This window comes from Protobothrops mucrosquamatus, unplaced genomic scaffold (genome assembly GCF_001527695.2).
Source record: "Protobothrops mucrosquamatus isolate PMUCROS unplaced genomic scaffold, P.Mucros_1.0 scaffold233, whole genome shotgun sequence".
NCBI classification, from domain to species: Eukaryota; Metazoa; Chordata; class Lepidosauria; order Squamata; family Viperidae; genus Protobothrops; species Protobothrops mucrosquamatus.
In genome coordinates, this window is record NW_015386584.1 from 178,092 (window position 1) to 200,464 (window position 22,373).

The 22,373-nt window shown below is 33.2% G+C and overlaps 1 protein-coding gene across 1 annotated transcript in view; it reads left to right on the forward strand.

Annotated features, from left to right (window-relative positions):
* Positions 1–22,373, forward strand: part of PIEZO2 (piezo type mechanosensitive ion channel component 2) — a 133,122-nt gene that overhangs the window by 26,939 nt on the left and 83,810 nt on the right. Inside the window, exons 3-4 of the mRNA XM_015814256.1 lie at positions 8,588–8,630; positions 20,896–21,058. Coding sequence (XP_015669742.1) covers positions 8,588–8,630; positions 20,896–21,058 — 206 coding nt within the window. The remainder of the gene's footprint in view (positions 1–8,587; positions 8,631–20,895; positions 21,059–22,373) is intronic.

Sequence of the window (22,373 nt, forward strand, 5' to 3'; positions counted from 1 at the left end):
TAAATTTATTATAAAAGATATTCAATTTATAAACTGCAAAATTCAAGCAAGTGAAGGCAACATAGAGGGAAGCATGGTTAAGATGCTGGGCTTGTCGCCTGGAAAGCCTGCAGCCCAGGTTCGAGACCCAAGGAAAACGTGCCGAGGTGAACTCCCGTCCTTGTCCCAGCTCCTGCCAACTTAGCAGTTTGAAAGCATGCAAATTTGAGTAGATAAATAGGTAGATTCTGTCATCAATCATTCCAAAGAAATTGATGATAACAACAATCAAATGAGAAGGATAAGAAAAATACAAAAATCAAAGGAAAAATTGATTGTATTATTATATTCAATATGTTTTATTACTTCTGCATATAAGACTTGTTATTTCAGAGGACATGATACAGAACAATATCTTTAACTTACAGGAAGGACATGTATTAGGAAAAATGTCTTAACATGAGGAACATGATATTAAAGAATAGTCTTTCCTTCAGTGAATATATTCAAGCAGTTGTTTATTGAGCATGTTTTAATTTCAACTCTTATTGAAATGTTACTGGACTTTTAGAATAGCCTAAACCAGGGCTGGGGAACCATGGCCCTTCTATGACTTATGGACTTTATGACCATTCTGGCTTAGAAGTTCTGGGAGTTGAAGTCCACAGGACATAAAAGAGCCATGGTTCCCCATCCCTGGCCTAAACAGTCTCTTCTCACTTTACGATTCTAGATCTCATGTAATGCTGCTGAAGATGAAAATGATTTAAATTGCCTCTTAATCCAGAAGCGTAAAGCAGCAGAAGACAGATTTTCTTTCTTTCTTGATTTAGGGCATTAGATGTTTACAATTCCTTTGGGATTTATTCTGGGATGTAGTTCAGTTATGATGATATAGTTGCAGAATTTGAATTGATATGCTTGTCAAAGTGTAATGAGTACTTTTTCTGTTGTTAAATCGAAAAGGGGCACAATGTTCTCTGCAACATTTTTATATAATTTGAAAGCTGAATAATCAATGTGAAGATTTAAAGAGTTAAGTTAAACGAGACTGTTAAATTATTCAAAATTTGTTAAGCATGAGAATGTTTTATGCAAGTGGCCCAGGTAGACCTGAGTGTTGTTTCCAGATCTAATCTGTGACAGTGTTGAGAAAACCAGGGAGATTGGCTAAATAAGTATGTACTTCATCTCGGTGATATGCGCCAAGTGGGGGGGCTAAAAAAACAGGGAAGGTGGCAATTGTGGAATGCAATTGAAGCCTTGCCCCTTTGTATATATATTTGAATATATATTTTATTTATGTAAAGCATTTATATGGCAGCTCAGACAAGATCATCTAGGCGGTGTACCAAAATAATTAATAACAAATGAAAAATGCCCCCCCCCCAATCACAGCATTAAAAATCAACCGAAACAATGACATGGTAAGCCAGAACTAAAATATACCATAAGTCATCTGATTAGGAACTCTGCTCATATCAACCCAAAGGCCTGGGGAAAGAGCTAAGTCTTCACTACATTTTTGAAAGTCTGAAAGAATGTTTGTACTGGCAAACATTCAAAAGAGGAGGACTCTTAGATTGACTGCCATTTTACCTGTCTTAACTCACCCATGAATACCACAGGCTCAGGTGTTCCAAACATAAAACTGTGAAAGGATTTCCAATTGCACTTTTCATTTTTTGTGTATCTTTTTTTTTTTTAAAAAAAGACTGCACTAATCTAGAACCTCCTTTTCAAGGCCTACTACAGTTGCTTTCAAACCTGTCAGATATTATTATAGACTCCATCCACACCTTTGGAACGTGTGAGTTTATAGATAGGTTTGTTACACAATCCACACATATAGTAACTGGACAGATAATGGGAACAAGATGTTACAAGGAGAGAGGGATAAAACCTGCTTTCTGAATTGGTGCTGGTTGTCACTGAAGAGAAACTATAAGAACAGCATATTTTGAAGTCTGGCACAGTCCTGAACTCTCACTTAGTGAAAAAAGGAAAAGAAAAAAATATATCAAAGGAGTAGTCCTAAAGCTACAAGAAAATTTCCTAAACAATTCTTATAGATAAATAATAGTCAACTTTGTTAAATGGAGATCCCTTTCTCCTGAATGTAACATACTGTGTTTTGGGGTGGGGGCAGGGGTGGATGTTAAGTTTTATTCTCCTGTTTGTTCCATTATTGGATCAGATCAATGTAATCCTCATTGTTGTGTTTTAAGTTTTCCTTGTATTCTTTCCTTGATATATTTTCTGTTTCAGGTACTAAAAAATAACAAAATAGTCAGTCTGATATTACCTCTTAAAATAATATAATTGATGCTTAACATTTCATTTTCTCACACAAATAAAGTTGCATATTCTATAATAGTATTACTTGGATCCAGCTTAATTAATCATGAACTTTTACAGCATGCATTTACAATATTTCATACTGTATATGCCTTTGTGTGTTTGTGTTACCGGTTTCAAGTTTGTTTATTTTTAAAAAAAAGAAAATGTAAAAGAAAATATCAATATAGCAGGAACAGAAGGAAGTTGTGAAAAGGATATGTGATGTCATTATATTGTTATCTACAATGACACATAATATATCTGCAAATATATCTTTGACATTTACCAGATGGTGGAAGAACTAATTTGGTATTTTGGCTTTGTTTTATATACATGTAAATATGATTTACTTCCTTACTTAGATATCTTTCAGAGATTAGAGGTTTAGCCAATTTTTCTTACACATGAAAGTTAATAAAAATGTAATGTGATATCACTCATCACAGTGCTTGTCAGGAAAATAGAATAGGATGCAGGAAGGACTGGGGGCTGTCATTAGACAATACAGTAACAAATAAGCAGTTTTATTTTATTTTCTAGGTTACGGTATATAGATTTACTACTATAGGAGAAATTATTATATAGTAACAGTAATTTATGGTGGAATATGAGTCCGGTTAGCTTATAGAATTCTATTATAGTATTGCTGCCACTGCTAGGAAAAGAACTCTGCATAGGGTTGCCAGGTGTCCACTATTTGAGTGGACAGTCCACTTTTTTCACATTATGTTCACTATTTTTTTTTTTACAAAATAGTGGACATTTTTTTATTCAAAGGCTTTATGATGAAATGGTACGTAATCTAAAGCTGTACAGTCTACTTTTTTTACTACTTAAACACCCCCCCCCCGCTTGTCCACTATTTTTTGGAAGCAGACCTGGCAACCCTAACTCTGCAGTTAATTCTCCATTTTACTACACTTGTTTCTTTGAGGAAAATTTGTGTGTGTGTGTGTGTATAGGTTTATGTCTTTCTATATTATAGATAGTCTTCACTTAACAATCACAATTAGGCCTGGGATTTTGATTATAAATCATTGTGATTGTTAAGCAGGTTAGCCATGTGAACTGACTCGATTTTACAACTATTTTAATGATAGTCTTAAGCAAGCCCATGGCAGTTAAGCAAATTATATGGTCATTAAACAAACCACATGGGAAATGAATCCAGCCTATCCAATGGGTGGTTTTTTTTTGCAGTTTTCTTCTGAAAAATGGCAAAAAAATAATTTCAAATTGTGGTCACGTGACCATGGATGCTGCAACTGGTTGCAAATGTAAGCAGGTTGTCTATCTGGAATGTGATCTCATAACTATGGGTGTTTGTGCAATAATCATAACTTTGAGGATAGATCATAAGAATTTTTTCTGAGTTTATCATAACTTCAAATGATTGTTAAGTAAGGACTAGATGTATATAAAAAACAGGCTGTGTAGAGTGCCTATGCATAGCACAATAATGCTGCAGCATAATTGCCCATGACCCTGTGACTCATTTATATGCCATGCCAAATCATAATTTAGTATGCATTAGCCTTAGTGAGCCTTTGGCTACCATGCTTCCTTCCCATATGGCCAAAGAAGAGTGCACAAGCCATTTTTATATAAACACATGTTGCTTTGGTAAGATCTGGATCTTTCTTTAACATCATAACTAGCTTCAACAAGTCAATTAAAAATACAATTTAAAAAATGTACAGATAATCCTTGACCTTGTTGTTCATCCATCGATTTCGATGAAGACCTTGACATCTTATGGATTATGGGCCATCAGCGGTGTGTCCGTAGATGGCTGATAAGACCTACAACTGTAATTGAGCCTGGAATTATGGTCATACATTGTGGCAGTCATTAAGCAGATCATCATGTGACCATTCCCGATTTTACAATCTTTTTTGTGACGGTCATTAAGCAAACACTGTGATGTTAAATGAACACCATGGCCATTAAACAAATCCATTATACCCAGTGGATGTTTTATGCTGGAAATAGGAACCAGCAAAAACCACTGAAAATTGCAGTCATGTGATTGCAGGACATTGGTTCCAAAATGCAATCATGTGACCTGGGGAGTGCGAACCTTGGATGTCCAGAACCAGGTTGTAAGTACATTGGGGGGGGGCATTGTAACTTCAAATGGTCACTAAGTAACCTGTAGTTAAGCAAGGACTACTTGTAATGAAATGCTTCAGTAATTCCTATCCAAATTGAATCAGAATATAGCAAGCAAATTGCTGAATCCATTAAGTATTAAAATTTGAAAAGCAAATTATATGTAGCTGCTGAACATATTTCATTATTTGCAGTTTGAATATATACATTATTATAATCTTTTTCCCCCAGAAACAATTGACAATGGGAAATGAAGTTCAGCCACTGGTTATATTTTAAATGCAATGTACTTTTTATTTGTTCCTAGATTATTTCATCTTTGAAAAGTGTTTTATCTTTTTAAAACTGTAGTTCACTTGGTAGAATTGCAAACTTTGCCAGAGCTGTTGAATTGGTAGTTTGTTTTGCTTTAAATGTCTGTTGAACATTGTTTTAAGACTTTTGCTAAAATGTAAGAATGTGTCCAATGTGCTTTAATATCTCTGCATTAAAATCCTTTATGACCTAGATTTAGGTGGCCTCATCTCATATAGTTTAGATGAGCTAGTAATAGTAATAATCTCTCTTCTAAATCAAAATGTATATTCTTAATCTTATTAATGACCATTGAAAGACAGGAATTTGTAGATTCAGCTCTGAGTTTCAAAGAATTAAAGGCTGTTCAAAAAGTAAAAGAATGTAAATTTATTTAACTAATTAGATTTTAGACTGAATTCTTCAGTTTAATTGGTTATCAGACTGTTTACATAGTTATCATTATAAACCTTCCTCAGAAAGAAAAGTCATTGCACGAATGCTAGCAGAACTTAAGACATTTTGCTTTTAGGAAGATATTTACTGTGTTGTTGAAGAAGAAAACATATGTGAGGCATCATAATGCAGCGATAATTATTTTCTACTGCTTTTCATCCAGAGAAATATGGAATATAGCCCAGAAAGAAAAGAGTTAATTGTGATATTTCAGAGATTTTTATGTTATATGGATATTTCAAATTATTATTACTTTTGTTATTAAGTTATATTTTAAATTTAAATCTGGAAGCCAGCTTACCAGAAGACATCTTTTTTGAGTTAAGATCTACTGAGGGGCATGTTGAGAGGCACTTATAAAAGAAAATACGCATAAAGAAATAACTGCCCTCAAAAACAAATAAACTCAGCCGTTCAAGAGTTAGTATTAGTTAAAACAATAGAATAGCCTTATTGTGCAGATAGTCCTCAACTTATAACCTCAATTAAGTCCAAAATTTCTGTTGTTAAGTGAGACATTTGTTAAGCAAGTTTGCGCCATTTTATGACCTTTCTTGCCACAGTTGTTAAGTGAACCATTTGAGTTTTTAAGTTAGTAACCCGGTTGTTAAGTGAATCTGTCTTTGCTATTGACTTTCCTTGTAAGTAGGTCGCAAAAGGTGATCACATGATCAAGTCAATTGCCAAGCATCTGAATTTTGATCACGTGACTGTGGGGATGCTGCAATGGTTGTAAATGTGAAAAACTGTCATAAGCCACTTTTTTTAGTGCAGTTGTAACTTCAAATCATCACTAAATGAACTATTGTAAGTCGAGGACTATATTTAGTTGGAAAGAAAATGAAACTTTAAATTCATATATATTCTGTTTTAAAATGTGCTTTAAGTTGGTCTACTGTGTTTTTGATATCTATCTATCTATCTATCTATCTATCTATCTATCTATCTATCTATCTATCTATCTATCTATCTATCTATCTATCTATCTATCTATCTATCTATCTATCTATGGCAAAAACACAGTAGGCCAACTAAAACAAAATGTTTTAAGCAGAATGTCTTAAAAACAGGACATCTTCAGAGGATGTTTTAATGTATTACAACTGCAAAGATTTAAGTTACCTAGACCTTTTCAACTTTCACATCTGAATTCAAAGATTGGAATCAGACATCACAGCCAATCATTAGAGTATCTGATTTTGGCTTAATATAATCTATGAATGCAGCTGATTATGCATTATTTATGGATGAACCTGGTCAAAGTTTTCCTATATTTTGGAAAAAATACCCTTTTCTTATAATAACCAAATAATTAAGTAAACAAAAAGATACTAAAAAGGGGAAAGTGGGATGAATAGATACTTCACAAAACAAAACAAAACAGGATTGCTATTTTGGATATTGAAATATCTTTCCATTTTTATAGCCAAAATATTTTTCTTTTTCTTTCTGGAGAACATTGCCAATATAAAGGAAAAATTAAATTTAAACATATAGTTTGTTTTAGTACTAAACAAGAAAGTCAAACATCTTCTGGATCTATACTAGAAATTCCTAGGCTTTTAGTGAACAGCTAGACAACTCATGAACTTTTGGGTCATTCTTATCAGAGATATTTCTTTACCAGATTCCTCAGTGTCTTTCAAGAATGACAATATTTTGAATTATTGCCTTCATTGGAAAAGTTGGGATACATTCAGAGATATATCTGCCTTAAATAGCCCATGTTGAATTGTATAGCACAATCAAACCTCAGCACAGGAAATGTTTTATGACATTTTGTATTATATCATAAACTGTTTATGATAATTTTTATGTCATAAAATGATTTATAAAATTTGCCACTTTCATTTCCATAGAAAGCATGGATCCCAGATTTTGGACATATTCTGTAAGTTAGCCCATTTGAGATAGCTTGGTTCAGAAATTGTTGCCCTATAATGCACTGTTTTGCCCAGTTAAAAGTTACAGGAATGAATTTTAGTAATATATAGATTTTTTCTAGAGTTAAAAACTGGCATCTTGAAAATATATTTCCAGCAGTTGCTGAAAGAACCTATTTATACTGCCCCGATGCTGTTGGTGTTTTTACGTGGCTATCCTTCCTGTGCTCCATAGCAAATCACTGTTGTGACTCACTGCAAGTGTTGATACTGGTTAAATTGGTTGAATATTGGTATGAATTCACCATTGCATCGTTCCATCATAGCAACTGGTTCTCCTGGCTGGATTATTGCTAAGCAATGTAAGAAAAATCAGGATTTCTATGCTGTGAAAATAATGTGTCAATTTAAGTAGCTGTATAGAAAAATGGAAACAATATTTTTATTTATATTTATTGAAGATTGTTCTTAAAGTAAAAGACAAACCTAAAGAAAAAAAAAAAAGAAAGATAATAGAAAGAAAAAGGTGCAAGAAAAGAAAGAAAAATTATGAAGTATTCCAAGTTTTCCTTCAACAAATTGCAATCTCTCCCTCTTATTATGCAAATTCTTTCAGTATCTCACTTAATCCACATCTTTTTTAATCGTTGAACCTGTAAATAATTGTATCATTTATTTTATTTTATTTTTTCTCCTTTTTTCTTTCAACAAAAAGTCCATATAAAGTTTCCAGTCTTTCAGAAAAGTTTTTGTTCTTTTTTTTCTTCTGATAAAACAAGTCAGCTTTGTCATCTCATGAAATTCTGACATTTTTGCAGTCTATTCTTTCATTGTGGAAATTTCATTGTTCTGCCATCGTTGAGCATATAATAATCTTGCTGCAGTTACCATATACATAATCAGTTTGCCATGAGTCTTTTCTAATTCATTGTCCATAAATTCCAGTAAAAAAAGTTCTAATTTTTTCACAAAATTTTCTTAAAATCTTTTACATTATCATATGAATTTGTATCCAAAATTTCTTGGCTTTTGTCTTGTCTACCAGGTCTGATAAAATGTCCTATCATATTTTAACATTTCTAAAATTGTTTTGAAATAATTTTCTACACTTTTGATGGTTTGTTTGGTCTCATATACCACCAACAGATAATTTTATAAAGGTTTTCTCTTTAGTTATGGCACAATGTGAATTTCATACCAGTTACCCACACTCTCACATGTGTCTGTATGTTACATTCAAAATTAATAGCTCATTTTATCATGTCATCTTTATCTTGTTTCAAATCTTAACATAAATCTATACATTTTTGTTATTACGGGGTTCACTGTTTTTACATAATTAAATGTCAACTTCAATTTTGTGTTTTTAAATTCCAATTATTTTTACCCATATTAAATCTTTCTTTTAAATAAGCATATGAAAACCATTGAAAACTATGTCCTTGTGCAGTCAGTTGTTCTCTTGACTTCATTGAAAAATGAAAACTATCTAAAAGAAACTTAATATGTCTTCCTTTCTACAGGTTTGACATGGGAAAAAGCACTAAGACAGATTGGATTTGAAAGGTGAGCACCAGATGTTTATGTCTTATGAAGGAGGAAATTGAATTTTGCTATTCAGGTTGATTTTTATTGCCGTACTATGTATTTTGCTACTTAAATAATATTGGCATCTGCATGTAATATATTTAAATTTTAAAAATGACATTACTTCACATTTTAAAACAAGAAGAAAAGAAAATAAATAAGGAAAACAATGGAGAATCGATGTTACTTCTAAATGGTTCTACCTAACTTCTGAAGAATATGTTCTTCAACAGGGGAACCCATGGAGGCTTAAAATAGTCAAGAAAGTGTACAGTATCTCATTGCATGATTGAAGTACTACCTCTTTTTAACACTTGCCATCTGCAGTTGCTCACTGCTGAATGATTTTAAAAATCCAAAGTTTTATTTGAAATACATAGAAAAAAATATTAAGAGAGCTATATCTTAAATTTAATCTAAAACTTTAGGCTCAAATCTTTAAAAATATGTATAGCCTTCTCAAAATATGTTTGGATGGTTGAATTTGGTAGAGCCAAATTTAGAATTACTAGTATATAATATAAAGGATGCGATTTTGAAAGCCAGGTATATATTTGAAAATTCCTCCAAAAGATCTATGAATACCATGTTTCCCCGGAAGTAAGACCTGCCCCCAAAATAAGCCCTAGCTTGTTTTTTGGGGATAGACCTAATATAAGCCCTAGTTTTCGGGCGAGGCACATGCCTAAAAATCAAGCTAGGGACGGGGTGGGTGGAGCTGCCCTATGCGCACCGCACTCATTTACCATTGCAGCTAGGCCTCCCATGAATCAACACCTGCCTCGCCTCACCAGCCCACTTCTGCAACCGAAAGAAATGCCTCTACAGCCGAGAACCGAGCTACGGATGCAGTCCATTCTCAGCTACACAGGCATTTCCTTCAGACACAGAAGAAGTGGGCCGGCTGGACTTTTATATTATATATATTCTCAGAATAATTTTTACAAAATAAAATGGAGCACTATTTTATACAACTATATTAGAAGCAAATCCCATTTCATTATTGAATCTTATTTACAACTAAGTATGTAACATTTCAGCTTCAATTTATCTTTTTTTCATTTTGAGCTCCTTAAGACTATTTTGCTTTCCTTCAACTACTTTCATCTGTTACTAAATGTCCTGATCATATGGTGCTATCATTTAAATAGTGATATTTACACATTTATTTGCTTCATTTAGATGACTCAACTATTTCTCAATTACCATGAAAACAATTATGTAAATATTGTAAAACTAGGGAGCGTTGCTAGGATTCAACTTTTAAGAGTCAGTCCAAATTCAAAATACAAGGGTAAGACTGTTATGGTCAAGTAAATGGCACGGCAGAACAGAATGCTAAATATGTTTTTTCTTCAGTTTGTAAGCAAAAATCAAATAGACTAAAACAAAGAAATGCTAAAAAAGAAGTACGGTAGGTAATCTCAAATATGCATTGCCTATATGTGGAATTTTTCACATACAACTATGGGATATGTATCCAAAAAGAATTGTGTATATGATAACAATATATTTTGAAAAGACAGAAGACTGGGCAAAAAAATACTGTAGGAATTATTTTCCATTTCAGGAGACTTGCATGATAGTCCCCTGCTTAAGGAGAGCTTGCAGATCCAGATTTCATTTCATGAATAATTATTCAATTCATTAATTGAATAATTAATTGTAAATGTTTCACAAATGTGTTTAAAAGAAATAATGAAAGGGAAAGGGAATTTTTTTATAAACCTTTATATTTACTGTCAATGTTGGTTGGCCCTCTTTTACTTCTTGCTAAATTTGCTATTGCTATCCTCCATTGATTTACTCATGTTCCTGCTCCTAAAAATAACATTATTCCCTGTACACTTACACATTTAATTTAATATGTATATTTAATATGCATTTCTTTTTTTTCTTTTTTTAAGAAAGGAAGCCTTTGTAGCAAAGGCACCAAGGATTAATTGTTTCTAGTATATGTGTTTGGATATCTGGAAGTAGCTTGATAACATGGGTTTTTTGGGCTGAGACACCCAGAGGAATTTTTAGGCACATTTGGTTCCATTTTTTCAATATGGCACTTTTAATATAATGATTCTTAAAATTATATTATCATACCATAGAAAATAGGCCATCCGAACCCTAGATCATGCTCTAAAATTCTCTTGCCTTTGAGTCAAATCCACTTATCCCGACTAAGCAATAAGCTGCAAAATAGAATTTCTAATCAGGTAGACTCAGTCCTTTTCATTTCTTTGTATCTTGAAATATTTTTATATTTAACCCTGTTTTCTTCTCTTGCCATACAAATCGTTATTTAAATTTAGTAGCTAGAACAGTGGAGTTGTACAGTGAGCCAGAACACATAGTTATAGTTGATTGGATGGCAAGTGCTGGCTCCTGCATGAGGCAGTCTCTGCTGTGATTGGTTCCCCTGCCTTTTTCTTCTGTGTGACCTGTGTGGCTCTGTGATTTACCTCATGATGCTTCTGTTTGCCTGACTATCTTGTCTGCTGTAAATATAGATATAGAATATATTTATTTATATAAAACTATAAGTTCATGTCAGCATTTCTGACTTCATTTGGACACCTGATGTGCAGTTCCTGACACAAACCTAGATAAATTTTTCTGCCATATTTAAATGTTATATCAATTGTCATAATTGTTTGAAACAAAAGCATCATTCGTGACCAAATGTTCGTTGTTTTTTTTAAATTTATTTATTTATTTATTTATTTATTTTAATAAATTTTTTATAAAAAAAACAAAAAACCAAATGTTCGTTTTTAATCACATTCTCCCCAACAATGTCAATTATAATTTCTCCCATCTTAACATTTCTATAACTTATATTTCTTTTAATCTTCATTCCACCAATCCACGTATGTTAATTATTACTTGTAAAAATCACTTAAATGTGCATTTTTTAGTATTTATAAAATTAATATTTTTGCTGTAATTTAATTTGAATTTACTGGTTTTGGAATGCTGTTCATTATCATTGCTATTATCATAACCTGCATATAGAGTTGTTTGTAGTATTTTACAGTTGTCAGAATTATTCAAATTTCTCTCAGGATTTATTATAAATTATTGAGAGGATATAGAATTTTACAAAAGCACTTCAATAGCTGTTCTCAAATTAATCATCCACAAATCATTTTACTATTAATCTTAACATTAGAGTCTCTGGTTATTTGAATGCAATGAATATCTGTATCAGTCTGTTCATTGAGAACATAAATATGGCTTCAGATTAATTTAGAGAGCTGAAATATACATTTAAAATTCTGTTTTTTTCCTTAGGCAAAAAATTATGTTAATTTATTCTACTCCCCACCCTTTGAGGAGCAGGATTTGGCCATGGCCAGCGGATTTTGTTGCGCAACTTCACATTGTGTACCAATAATGCCCTTTCTTTTATCAGGGAAAGCTGTGCATAATCACTTTGGTAACCTCCCAAGTGTATAGCTGCAATGCATTCTACATGGGACTGCCCTTGAAGAACATCCAGAAGTTGCAGTTGATGTAGACTATGGCTATGCAAACAGTTATGATCATACTTCAGTACACCCATGTTACGTTTTGGTTTATTTGCTGAATTGGTTTCTAATAGGTTTCTGGGTACAATTCAAGGTACTGGTTGTCATCTATAAATCCAGTGCTTTTTTTGTAAAAAAAAAAAAAAAAAAAAAAAGGTGCCGGAACTCACATATGTCATACAACCTGCCTTGCCTACGCTACAAGGTTCCATCCAAAAAAGGTGCCGGAACTCCGTTCTGGGCGTTCTATGACAAAAAAAGCCCTGTATAAATCCCTTCGTGGCATAAGGCCAGCTGCTTTTCTCTGTTTGTCTCTACCCACCACATTCTCCAGGTCTCATCAATTAAAGAGTGCCACCCAAAAAGACCCAAGAAGCATTTATTTTCTGTGGCAATGCCCGCTCTTTGGAACAGCATTGCTCCCAATCAGATTAGCCCCAACTCTGCTGGCCTTTTGTAAAGCCCTTTGTGAGGCAGGGGAATCAGAAGTAATTGAATCCAATAACTGAAACAATTAGTTGCTGACTGGTTTATTCTCAGTGGCCATTTTCATTTTGTTTTCTGATGTTTTCTTTATTCCATTTTGTTATTGTAATTGATGTTTTTATTGTATTAGCTGCCTAATACCACTCTATATAGATCATCATTATCATTATCATCAATCATCCTGTTTGAGTTTGTTCTTTAAAAGTAAATTATTTGCTGTCATTGATATTGTTACTTTAATCTTCCTTTTAATACTTCAATCTTCCTTAATCAATTCTCTGAAAGACACATACTTGAGATTAACAACATCACTTTTATGGCCTGTTTAATGAATTCCTAATATTCCTTTTCAAGCCTAGACTGATCAAGGTTCCTAAAACATTCTATATAGATTAATACTTCAGAATTCAGATATTCTATATATATGCTTTTTTTGTACTAAACCCCATGACTGTATATTTTTCTGAAACATCTGTGGTATCAATTAGTTGTGCATCTAATATTACATTTATACATAATATAACCATTTATTTTTTATAGTTTAAAATAATTATTTCACCAGGACTTTTATGTTTCTTGAAAGCATATTATATCCATCTAACTGCTTATGGCTGAAGCATAATATAATATCTGGCTTAGCTTAAGCAAAAGGAGATCACCAGAGGCATATGGTATCGTATTCTAAATAAAGTATGGATAATAAATGAATCTCTTTTTATTTTGAAGACTTCAGCAAGTCTCCACTTTTTAGTGTTGAGTCCATAGCCTATTCATTGTAGATTTGAATTCAACTTTCCTTTGTATAAAACTGATTTTGTAGTGTGCTGGAAAGTTTATGTCTAGATGAGTCAAGAGACATTAGTATTAAAGATGCTTTACAATCATAGGATAATTAAAAAAGACATGTGAAGCAACTACGGAGACAGAATGTATTCAGAAGCAACCAGAAAAAAATTTAGCATGGGAAAATGTGTACAGCAAGTGGGATTATAGGAATATAAACAGGAAGTTTATCAAAGCCTATATAGAACACTTCTCAAGGAAAAAAATGAAGTCAGTTTCAGCAAAGCAGAATATGGTGCTCAGTTTACAAATACTTTCTTTTTCTGTAGTTTTGCAAAATTAGTATAGTTTTGTACAAAGAATGAATGAAGCACTTTAGTACCATTAGAAGCAAGTACAGAATGTTGATACACATAATATGCCTGTAAACTTAAATGACTCAAAAAAAGCTCTCTGTCTTGGTTCTATACAACTACGGTATATGTGTCAGAATAATCTATCATCTCAATTTCAACTCATGTTTAAAAATTATGATTTTTAAAAATAGAGTCACTCATTAAAGTTCAATGAAATATTACTGTCCACAAATTGATTGTTTTTTAATTGGTTTTGGTAAAACAATACTTAGGCAAGAACATATTGCTTATCTTTTCTTTTTCTCATCATCATGTATCTGAATTCATAATGTCTTCTCATATCAGTGTTGGGCAAGGGCAGCAGCTATAGTTTTTACTTCAGTGGTAATTTTTTATTTACAATTTAATTTCTTACAATAAAGGAAACGGTTTTGAGAGTTTATAGTTTAATACAAGAATTAAAACATAAAGATAGATATTCTGTAGTTGTATCATTATAATTTGGGATTGGGGAATTTTTTGTGCTCCTCTGAACATGGTTAAAATGTTCATTGGCTGCACTTTAAAAACCAGAGGTAAATAATTCAAACTTAGGTAAAGGGTTTATGGCATCTTACTTAGGAAGAGTTTTGTTTGTTTTTTCTTAATATTATTTGATATTTTTACTGTTTTGCACGCTACCCAGAATTTCCAGATTGGGATGGAATTTAAAAAACCCTCTAAATACTTTAGTTCATTAATAAATAATAAAGAGACAACAGAGCATAAAAAATAAACAGTGGTACTATATATTTGTATACTGAGATTGTTACACAATATACCCAAGGCTTCGGATAAAAAGGTATATAAATGCTTGGGAAGCATTATTATTAGACATGTGTTTTGTAATGTTCTTGAAATAATTCATATTGCATTTATGCCTCAAAAATATAACCTCAGTGGATTATCTCTGAACCTCATTCGCTTTACTTTAATTGTACGCTAACAAATTCCTATATTTGCTTCCCTAGAAAAAATTGCTAACAGCATATCCATGTTTGGGCTTAATTTTTCTAGAGTGTTGAGTTTTCTGTCTGATATTTGGGGACAGCAAAATAATCTAATGAATTTAATAAGTCTTCTGAATTCTGATAAAAAACTGACCTTTTTTTTGCACCTCTCTGATGAACATACCAATCAGAATTTATTTGCTGTACATTGTTTGCTGCAGTGTTTGGCTCAAAATAGCTTAAAAATGCACTTAATATACATTTAGAAAAATGCACTTTGTGCAAAAACAATGTATTAAATACATTTTTCCAGATTAAAAATTCAATTACTGCAGTAATGATGGATTTACGATGGATTCATCTGTCTATGATTTTCTATAAAGCATTTTCTCCAAACATTTAATAATGATAGAAATTAGGCTGTGTATCCAACTGTGTAGGACAAGGAGTGGCAGAGCCTGGGGATGGAATCAAAACAGGAATCAGCCTAGAATCTGTACAACCTAGAGTCCAACCCCTCTTGAATTCCATTAAACCTTATCTGGTACCAAAATAGTGCTAACCGTTAGTTGACTAAATTCCTGTGCATAGGCATGAGCAATAAATCAGTTTAATTGTAACTTAACATATGGTCTTGGTTTTTCATGCCTGACTAGTTGCTTTCTAATTCCAATCTAGGCTGGTATCAAATAAGATCTTATAATTACTAAATGGCTGAGTTAAAAGGTTTTTTTGTGCCAAATGCCAGAAATAGAAGGTAATTTCTCCCATGCAGTTTAACGAGATATCGCATGATTGTTTCACTCAATGATTGAAATCCTGGCCTTCCCAGTTGCGGTCATTAAATTTGAATCATGGATCATTAAGTGACCAGAATTCTGGTAAGGAGACCCCACCACTCCAGAACCATTTCACAAAGCCTCAATTACCCTACCAAGCTTTCTTGGCAAGGTTGCCTTGCCATTCTCCAAGCAGGCATGATCCTTTGGATACTTTAGCTCAGCTGCCACCGCCCCTAGGTCTCTATTTCATCCAGGATCAAAATCCTGCTGTGTATAGATGATGCACTCAGTACAGTGCTGCTCCTGGGCAGTTTTTTTTTTTTTAAGAAAATGCTGTTATGTCCACAAAAGAGGGAAAGCAGAATTACCTGACTAGTGTTTTGATTTAAAAACTGCTCACCCAGATATTATTAGCCTTACACAGATGTGAGTTCCTGTGTACCTCTTTCCCTTTTGAAAGCTTATATATGAGAGGAAGCTGATAATTATATTTATACATCACCTAACTGTACTTCTTTCATTATTCCTTCTTTTTATAAAAAGTATAAAAATAATGTGAAATGATTTTGTATCATATAAAAAAGTCAAGTTTTATATCAGTTTCAAGAACTACTTAAACATTTCTTATCTCAACTGTAATTTACCAACTCTAAAATTGTTTATAAATAATACACAACCTAACATACCTGAGTGTAATAAGTAGGCAGTTATTTACCATATTTAATTTGATTGATGAAAAATACAAAATCTTGTCATGCTTTAAAGAAGAAATATGGTTTGAATGAACCTATTTGAAAGTATAACAAAAGGGTTATTTTTTTCTGCTGTCCATGAACCCCAAATTTTATTATACCACTTATTTGAGAATAAATTGTATGAGGGACCCTTGGTGCTCTCTGAGCTTGCTTGTTTTCTTGCAGAAGTTTCATTACCGTAACTAGGTAACACCATCAGTGCTAGTAAGGAGTGCTGTCAGTTTATATTCTGATGTCTTGCCCATCTGGGTGGGTGGGGGCGATCTTAAGGATTCTTTGGTTGGGCTGTTTATTAATGGCTCTTTGGCAGTTTCCTGATTGGGGTATTGCTAACTTGATTGTTGGTCTGAAGTTGACCTTGGAATTAATCTATGCTGATCTGAGTGCTGATTACTGGTGGAGAGGTGCTGGAGTCTTTTTCTCTTTTGGGCTGGTTGATTGTCTCTTTTGCATAATCTATAGATGTTGTTAATGTCTATGTGTCAATAAATTGTCTCCTCCAAGGCATCACATTTTTTGCCAGTATCAACATATAGATCATTAGTTTTTAAGTTTTATGTAATTGTTATATTCAGTGAACATACCCAACAAACCTAACTGAGGTCCACTTTAATTTCCTAATAGTTTATTTTGCCCATTTTTATAAACATTACATTCTAGAGCTTTTGAATCCTTGGACATATCCATTATAGTTAAAAACATATGACTTTGTTAATCCGGTCCTTCCTTCCTTCCTTCCTTCCTTCCTTCCTTCCTTCCTTCCTTCCTTCCTTCCTTCCTTCCTTCCTTCCTTCCTTCCATCCTCCCTCCCTCCCTTCCCGGAGTCATATACTATCTATAAATTATTTTGATATAATTTTTTCACATTTTGGCAAAGAATATAAGTCTAGAAATCTCAAAGTTATTTTTATCCTTTTACTCAATAATAATATGTAGGTGATTTTCCTATCCTGAAGAACAGATTTTATGTTCTAATGAAATAGCATATAGTTTAGATGTTAACCTTTTGTTGAACTTTTGATAGCTTGAATTAATGTTCCAAGTTTAATAAGTTGACTTTAATAGCTTGGATATTGTATTGAGAGGAAAAAAGGAAACTCATCTGCAGAAAATTAAATCAAATAGGATTGACTTCTGAACAATTTTATTTACTCAATGGGAACTACAATAGTTATGCTACATATCTTGCATTTTAATTCAATTGTCCTTGGTCTTTTCATGCTTTCCAAATATTTCAACACCAAAATAACAGTCTACAGTTAATAAAAGTGGTGATAGGATATGCATGAGGATGCCAAGTTTCCAAAATTATCTTCAAAAACATTTAGCATTAGAACTGTTTTTTTTAATGTAATCAGCACAGGAATCTAAGCTTTTAATTCTTTTCTAAAAATTGCCATGGATTTTATGGAAATTGATGATGCAAGTTCTGTATGACATTCTATATCCATAATATTTTTCAGCTTGAAGTTTTATAATGCATCATAAATAGGAATATCTAATCTGCCATAATCTGATTTAGCATGTGGTTCATTGCATGCAAGCCTTGCACTTTCTAGCATGTATAAAGGCAAAATTTATTTGCATTTTTTAAATTCTTTCTAATATACACATTAGTCATGTTGGCTGAAAATGATAATTATTGTACTCTAACATATCTGGATGGCATCAGGTTGATAGGAGTTGTTTTAGTTGAAATAGTTGTCCATTTAAATCAGGGGTGTCAAACTGCCGGCCCGTGGGCCAGTTTCATCATACCGAAGCTGCGCCCACCCCATTGCCGGCAATGCAAAAAGAATCGTGATACGTCACGACACGTCACATGACGTGGCGAGTTTGACACCCGTGATTTAAATGATCTCCCCTATGACTTGGCCAACCTGCTGTCCCTCTCATTCAGAAACTTTCTTAGGGAATAGTAAGGGTGGTGCATTCCTTTAGAATTTAAGCTTTGGCATTTTTGCCCCCTTTGTCTTGAAAATGTTTTCAAGACATTTCCATTAGTAGTTCTGTTTCAATATCTGTTTCCAAATCTCATATGAGAAGTAGTGCTTTTTGCTGAGAAAAGAAGAAATGGAAAAAGAAGAAAAGTGTCTCTGATATGAGATTTCACCAAATATCCACCAATATATCCAGTGATCTAATAATTAGATATACTATAATCATATATTATTTTATCATCTATCTTTTCCATCTTCATATTTTCTGACCTTTTTCCTGAGCTAATGATCTTATGCAAATGTTATCTAACAGGGTTTGTTTTTACTGCTGCATTGTTGTTTTTTTACTATTCCAGCCATTCTACTGACCTATTAAAATTAAATAAACACAGAACTATGCGCATAGCTAGAGATGGTCCACTGAAAATAGGATTGATACTAAGTCTTGGTATTGCTTGTAGAGCAATTGATGCTCAGCATGAGGTGCACATATCTTTTTATTCCTGGGCAATGCATTGAAAACATAATTTGGCTTGTATAGAAAATAAATGAGGCGTAAGAAACATCATGGAGGGGAGGGTCTAGTTTTAAATTTGGCTCAAGTTTGGTTTTTGTTTGCAGCATTGAACCATAAATGTTGCATGCTTTATGTCAGTAAAGAGTCTACTAACTTTGGCATGTCATTAAATAGCAGCATTCTTCATGATGCTATTTGGAAAGCAAACATTTGGCAAATGTGTTGTTGATATGTTGGTGAACATTTTGCCAAACTGTTTTTTCTCCTGTATAGTGTAACTGCCAAAAAAAAATAAGATATGTGATTATTAAGGCTTTACATATTCTTCAAGACACTTGGAAATTTTATGTTTGCTAACATATGTTTGCTTACCTATGCCAAGTAATTTTTATGTTATGCCTCGTATACTATGATATTTTTCTACAATTTGCTTCAGCAGATGAAATTTTCTTGATTGAAATGTCAGGAATCTATTAGATTTATTTTGCTAGGAAGAAATCATTTCCCCCTCTGGATAATTAACAAGGAATGTTGAGGAGACAGCTGGTTATCTTACATTCCTTGAGACAAATAAATAACATACTATATTTGAAAACAAATTAGTAAGGGAGAAATGCAGATATATATTGGAAAGTGTAGATTGGATGCTTTTCATACATACTGTCAAGTAAAACACAAATTATACACAATCATGCTGGCATCAAAAGATCATAATACTGTAAAACAGGTATATCAAACTGCTGGCCTGCGGGCCAGATGCATCACGCCAAAACCACGCCCACCCCATTGCCAGTAATGGGGAAAAAGTTACGATACATCACGAGTTTGACGTGTCTGCTGTAAAAGTCTGCTGGATTAGGCCAGAAGCCCAGTAAGAGACCTTCAGGAAGCCTGGAAATGTTGTTGTTGTTGTTGTTGTTGTTGTTGTTGTTGTTATTATTATTATTATTATTATTATTATTATTATTATTATTATTATTATGTCACATAGTCAGCCAGATGTTCAGACTGGATTTGGCATTTTTGTCCACCTATCAAGCCATTCCCAAGGACCTGAGATAGGTGTTCAAGTGGTGCTCTAGTTCAGGGATCCCCAATCTCTGGGCCGCAGCCCAATACTGGGCTGCGGCCTATTCGGAATTGGGCCACACGAGTGGCTGGCTAGAGAGTGCACGCGCAGCTCAACTTGCGTGAGTACTGCCACATCCACTATCCAGACTTTTTTGTCTTTCTGATCGATAATTGTTAAGCCTGGCATGTTATACAGTAGATGCCTGCCTGTTTGTAATCTAAAATCCCAAAGTACTTTCTTGCTTGCAAGCAAATGGTATTTCTTGCAGATCTTCCAATTCACCATTGTTGCTATTTTGTCATACCATTGTTTGTAGTAAGTCTGTGCAATCTTTTTGAAGCAGCTAAACAGGTGGTCCACTGTTTCTTCAGCTTCTTTGCAGAGGCGGCACTTGCTATCTGTTGCTGTCTTCTCAATTCTGACTTTGTATACACTTGTACTTATGGCTTATTATTATTATTAAACATAGATCTATTGCATATCCATATTTTGATAGGTGAAATTTAAGATATTCTACCTTAAATTATTAAATAAGTGTCATAATTAATTAAGATCAGATGATCTCTGTTAGCTTTAAAATAATTATATTTTTAAGGGATTTTATAAAGTGAGATTTGACAAACCCAGTATCGATATGGGCTATGAATTTGATGTTGTTCCCTCCTCAAATGGTGCTCCAATTCATGAGTTTACCACTTTTCTACAGTCTGCTCGTGAGGAGCAACTGTCCAGAGCACAGATGGAAATTCTCTCAACCTCTCCTTATCTGGGGATTCTCTGTTGAATCAGGCTTATCATTGGTCCATCAGTCTTCATCACAGTGCCATCTCCGCTCCTTCAGTGATGACGTAGTCTGCCATTCCTTCATCCAGAAGTTTAGTCTTCAGTCGTATTTATGGTCTTTAAAAAACCCCAATGAAATCCAAAATGCAGCTGCAAAATACAAAATATTTTTAAATATGTTTCCTTTAGTTGTTGTCAAACTAGTTTGAATAATTAAATAAGAACCAATCTTCTTTCTCTCTTTCAATTTCATACAGTGTCAAAGGGGCAGATGCTGGCAATGGGATCCGAATTTTTGTTCCTGATATTCTCATGTTTATTGCTAGCCTGATCACATGGCTTGTGTGCAGAAACATTGTTCAAAAGCCAGCACAAGAAAATTTGGGAGAATACAATGCCCAGTTTGAAAATGAAGACATGGTATGTGTGTTATATTTATTCTTTAATTTTTAATTTTTTTTCTGGTGTGCCTGACACTAGGGATAGGCTTTGCAATTTACTTTTCCAGATGAAGGGGAAATGCTTTATTATTAATTTTACACTAACTGAAGTATATAACAACTCCCAATTGTGTACTTTCCCATAAATGTGGGAATACGTTTTGTTGCAGATAGCTTTCATTTTTTGCTATCTCTTTAGTATTTCTCAAAAGAAATTCCTTTTAAAAATAAAGCATCCTACCATCCTTTTATTTAGAAATATAAGCCATAGGATTTTGTTATGTAAAAAAAAATCACAATGTAGTCAACCTATTATTGTGCAAATGTGTGATTATATACTGTATTTTATGTAAGTTACATCATGACATTTGATGTAAGTATGCAAACCATGTCAAATGGACCAATTTGTGTAGTGATTAAAGCACCACGTTAGAAACCAGGAAAATGTGAGTTCTAGTCCTGCCTCTTTCTTTCTTTCTTTCTTTCTTTCTTTCTTTCTTTCTTTCTTTCTTTCTTTCTTTCTTTCTTTCTTTCTTTCTTTCTTTCTTTCTTTCTCTCTCTCTCTCTCTTTCTCTCTTTCTTTCTTTCTTTCCTTCTCTCTTTCTCTCTTTCTCTCTTTCTTTCTCTCTCTCCCTCCCTCCCTCCCCCAAGAAGAAAGCAATGGCCCCATTCTCTACTAACTCTGCTTTTTGCAAGCCATTTGAGGAGCATGCAAATAGTGACCATATGACTGCTTGCAAAGCTTTTGGTTTTGTTTTTTTACACCATCATAACTTTAGCATCTCAGCCAGTCAGTAAGAAAGGACTACTTGTATTTGCAGAATCTCCAAGTTTTCAGAATTTCCAAATAATCTGCTAACATGAAATTTGGTCTTATCTGTACAGGTCAGTCATAAAAATGTTGAGACAGATGTTGCTGAGACATATCCTATGATATGCAGCAGATCCCTTATACTTGAAACTTTAATTTTAGAATCTGGTAAAGTTGGACTACAAAATTATGCAATGTAGTTTATCCATTGTCTAGTTCATAGAAAATCATATTATAGTTGTATATGTATTTTCATAGAAATACACGATTCAGTGGAATTGTTTCTATGAAGAAATGCATGGAAAAACTATAAAAACATTAACATTTCCCATATATATACATTATTTTACTTACATATATTTCAGAAACATTATAAATACCAATCCAATAATCTGGCACACATTCAGTTTTAAATCTCCTATTTATATTGTCAGAAATATATTAATGTTTCTTCAGTTAAAAAAATAAATATGTAAATTATCTA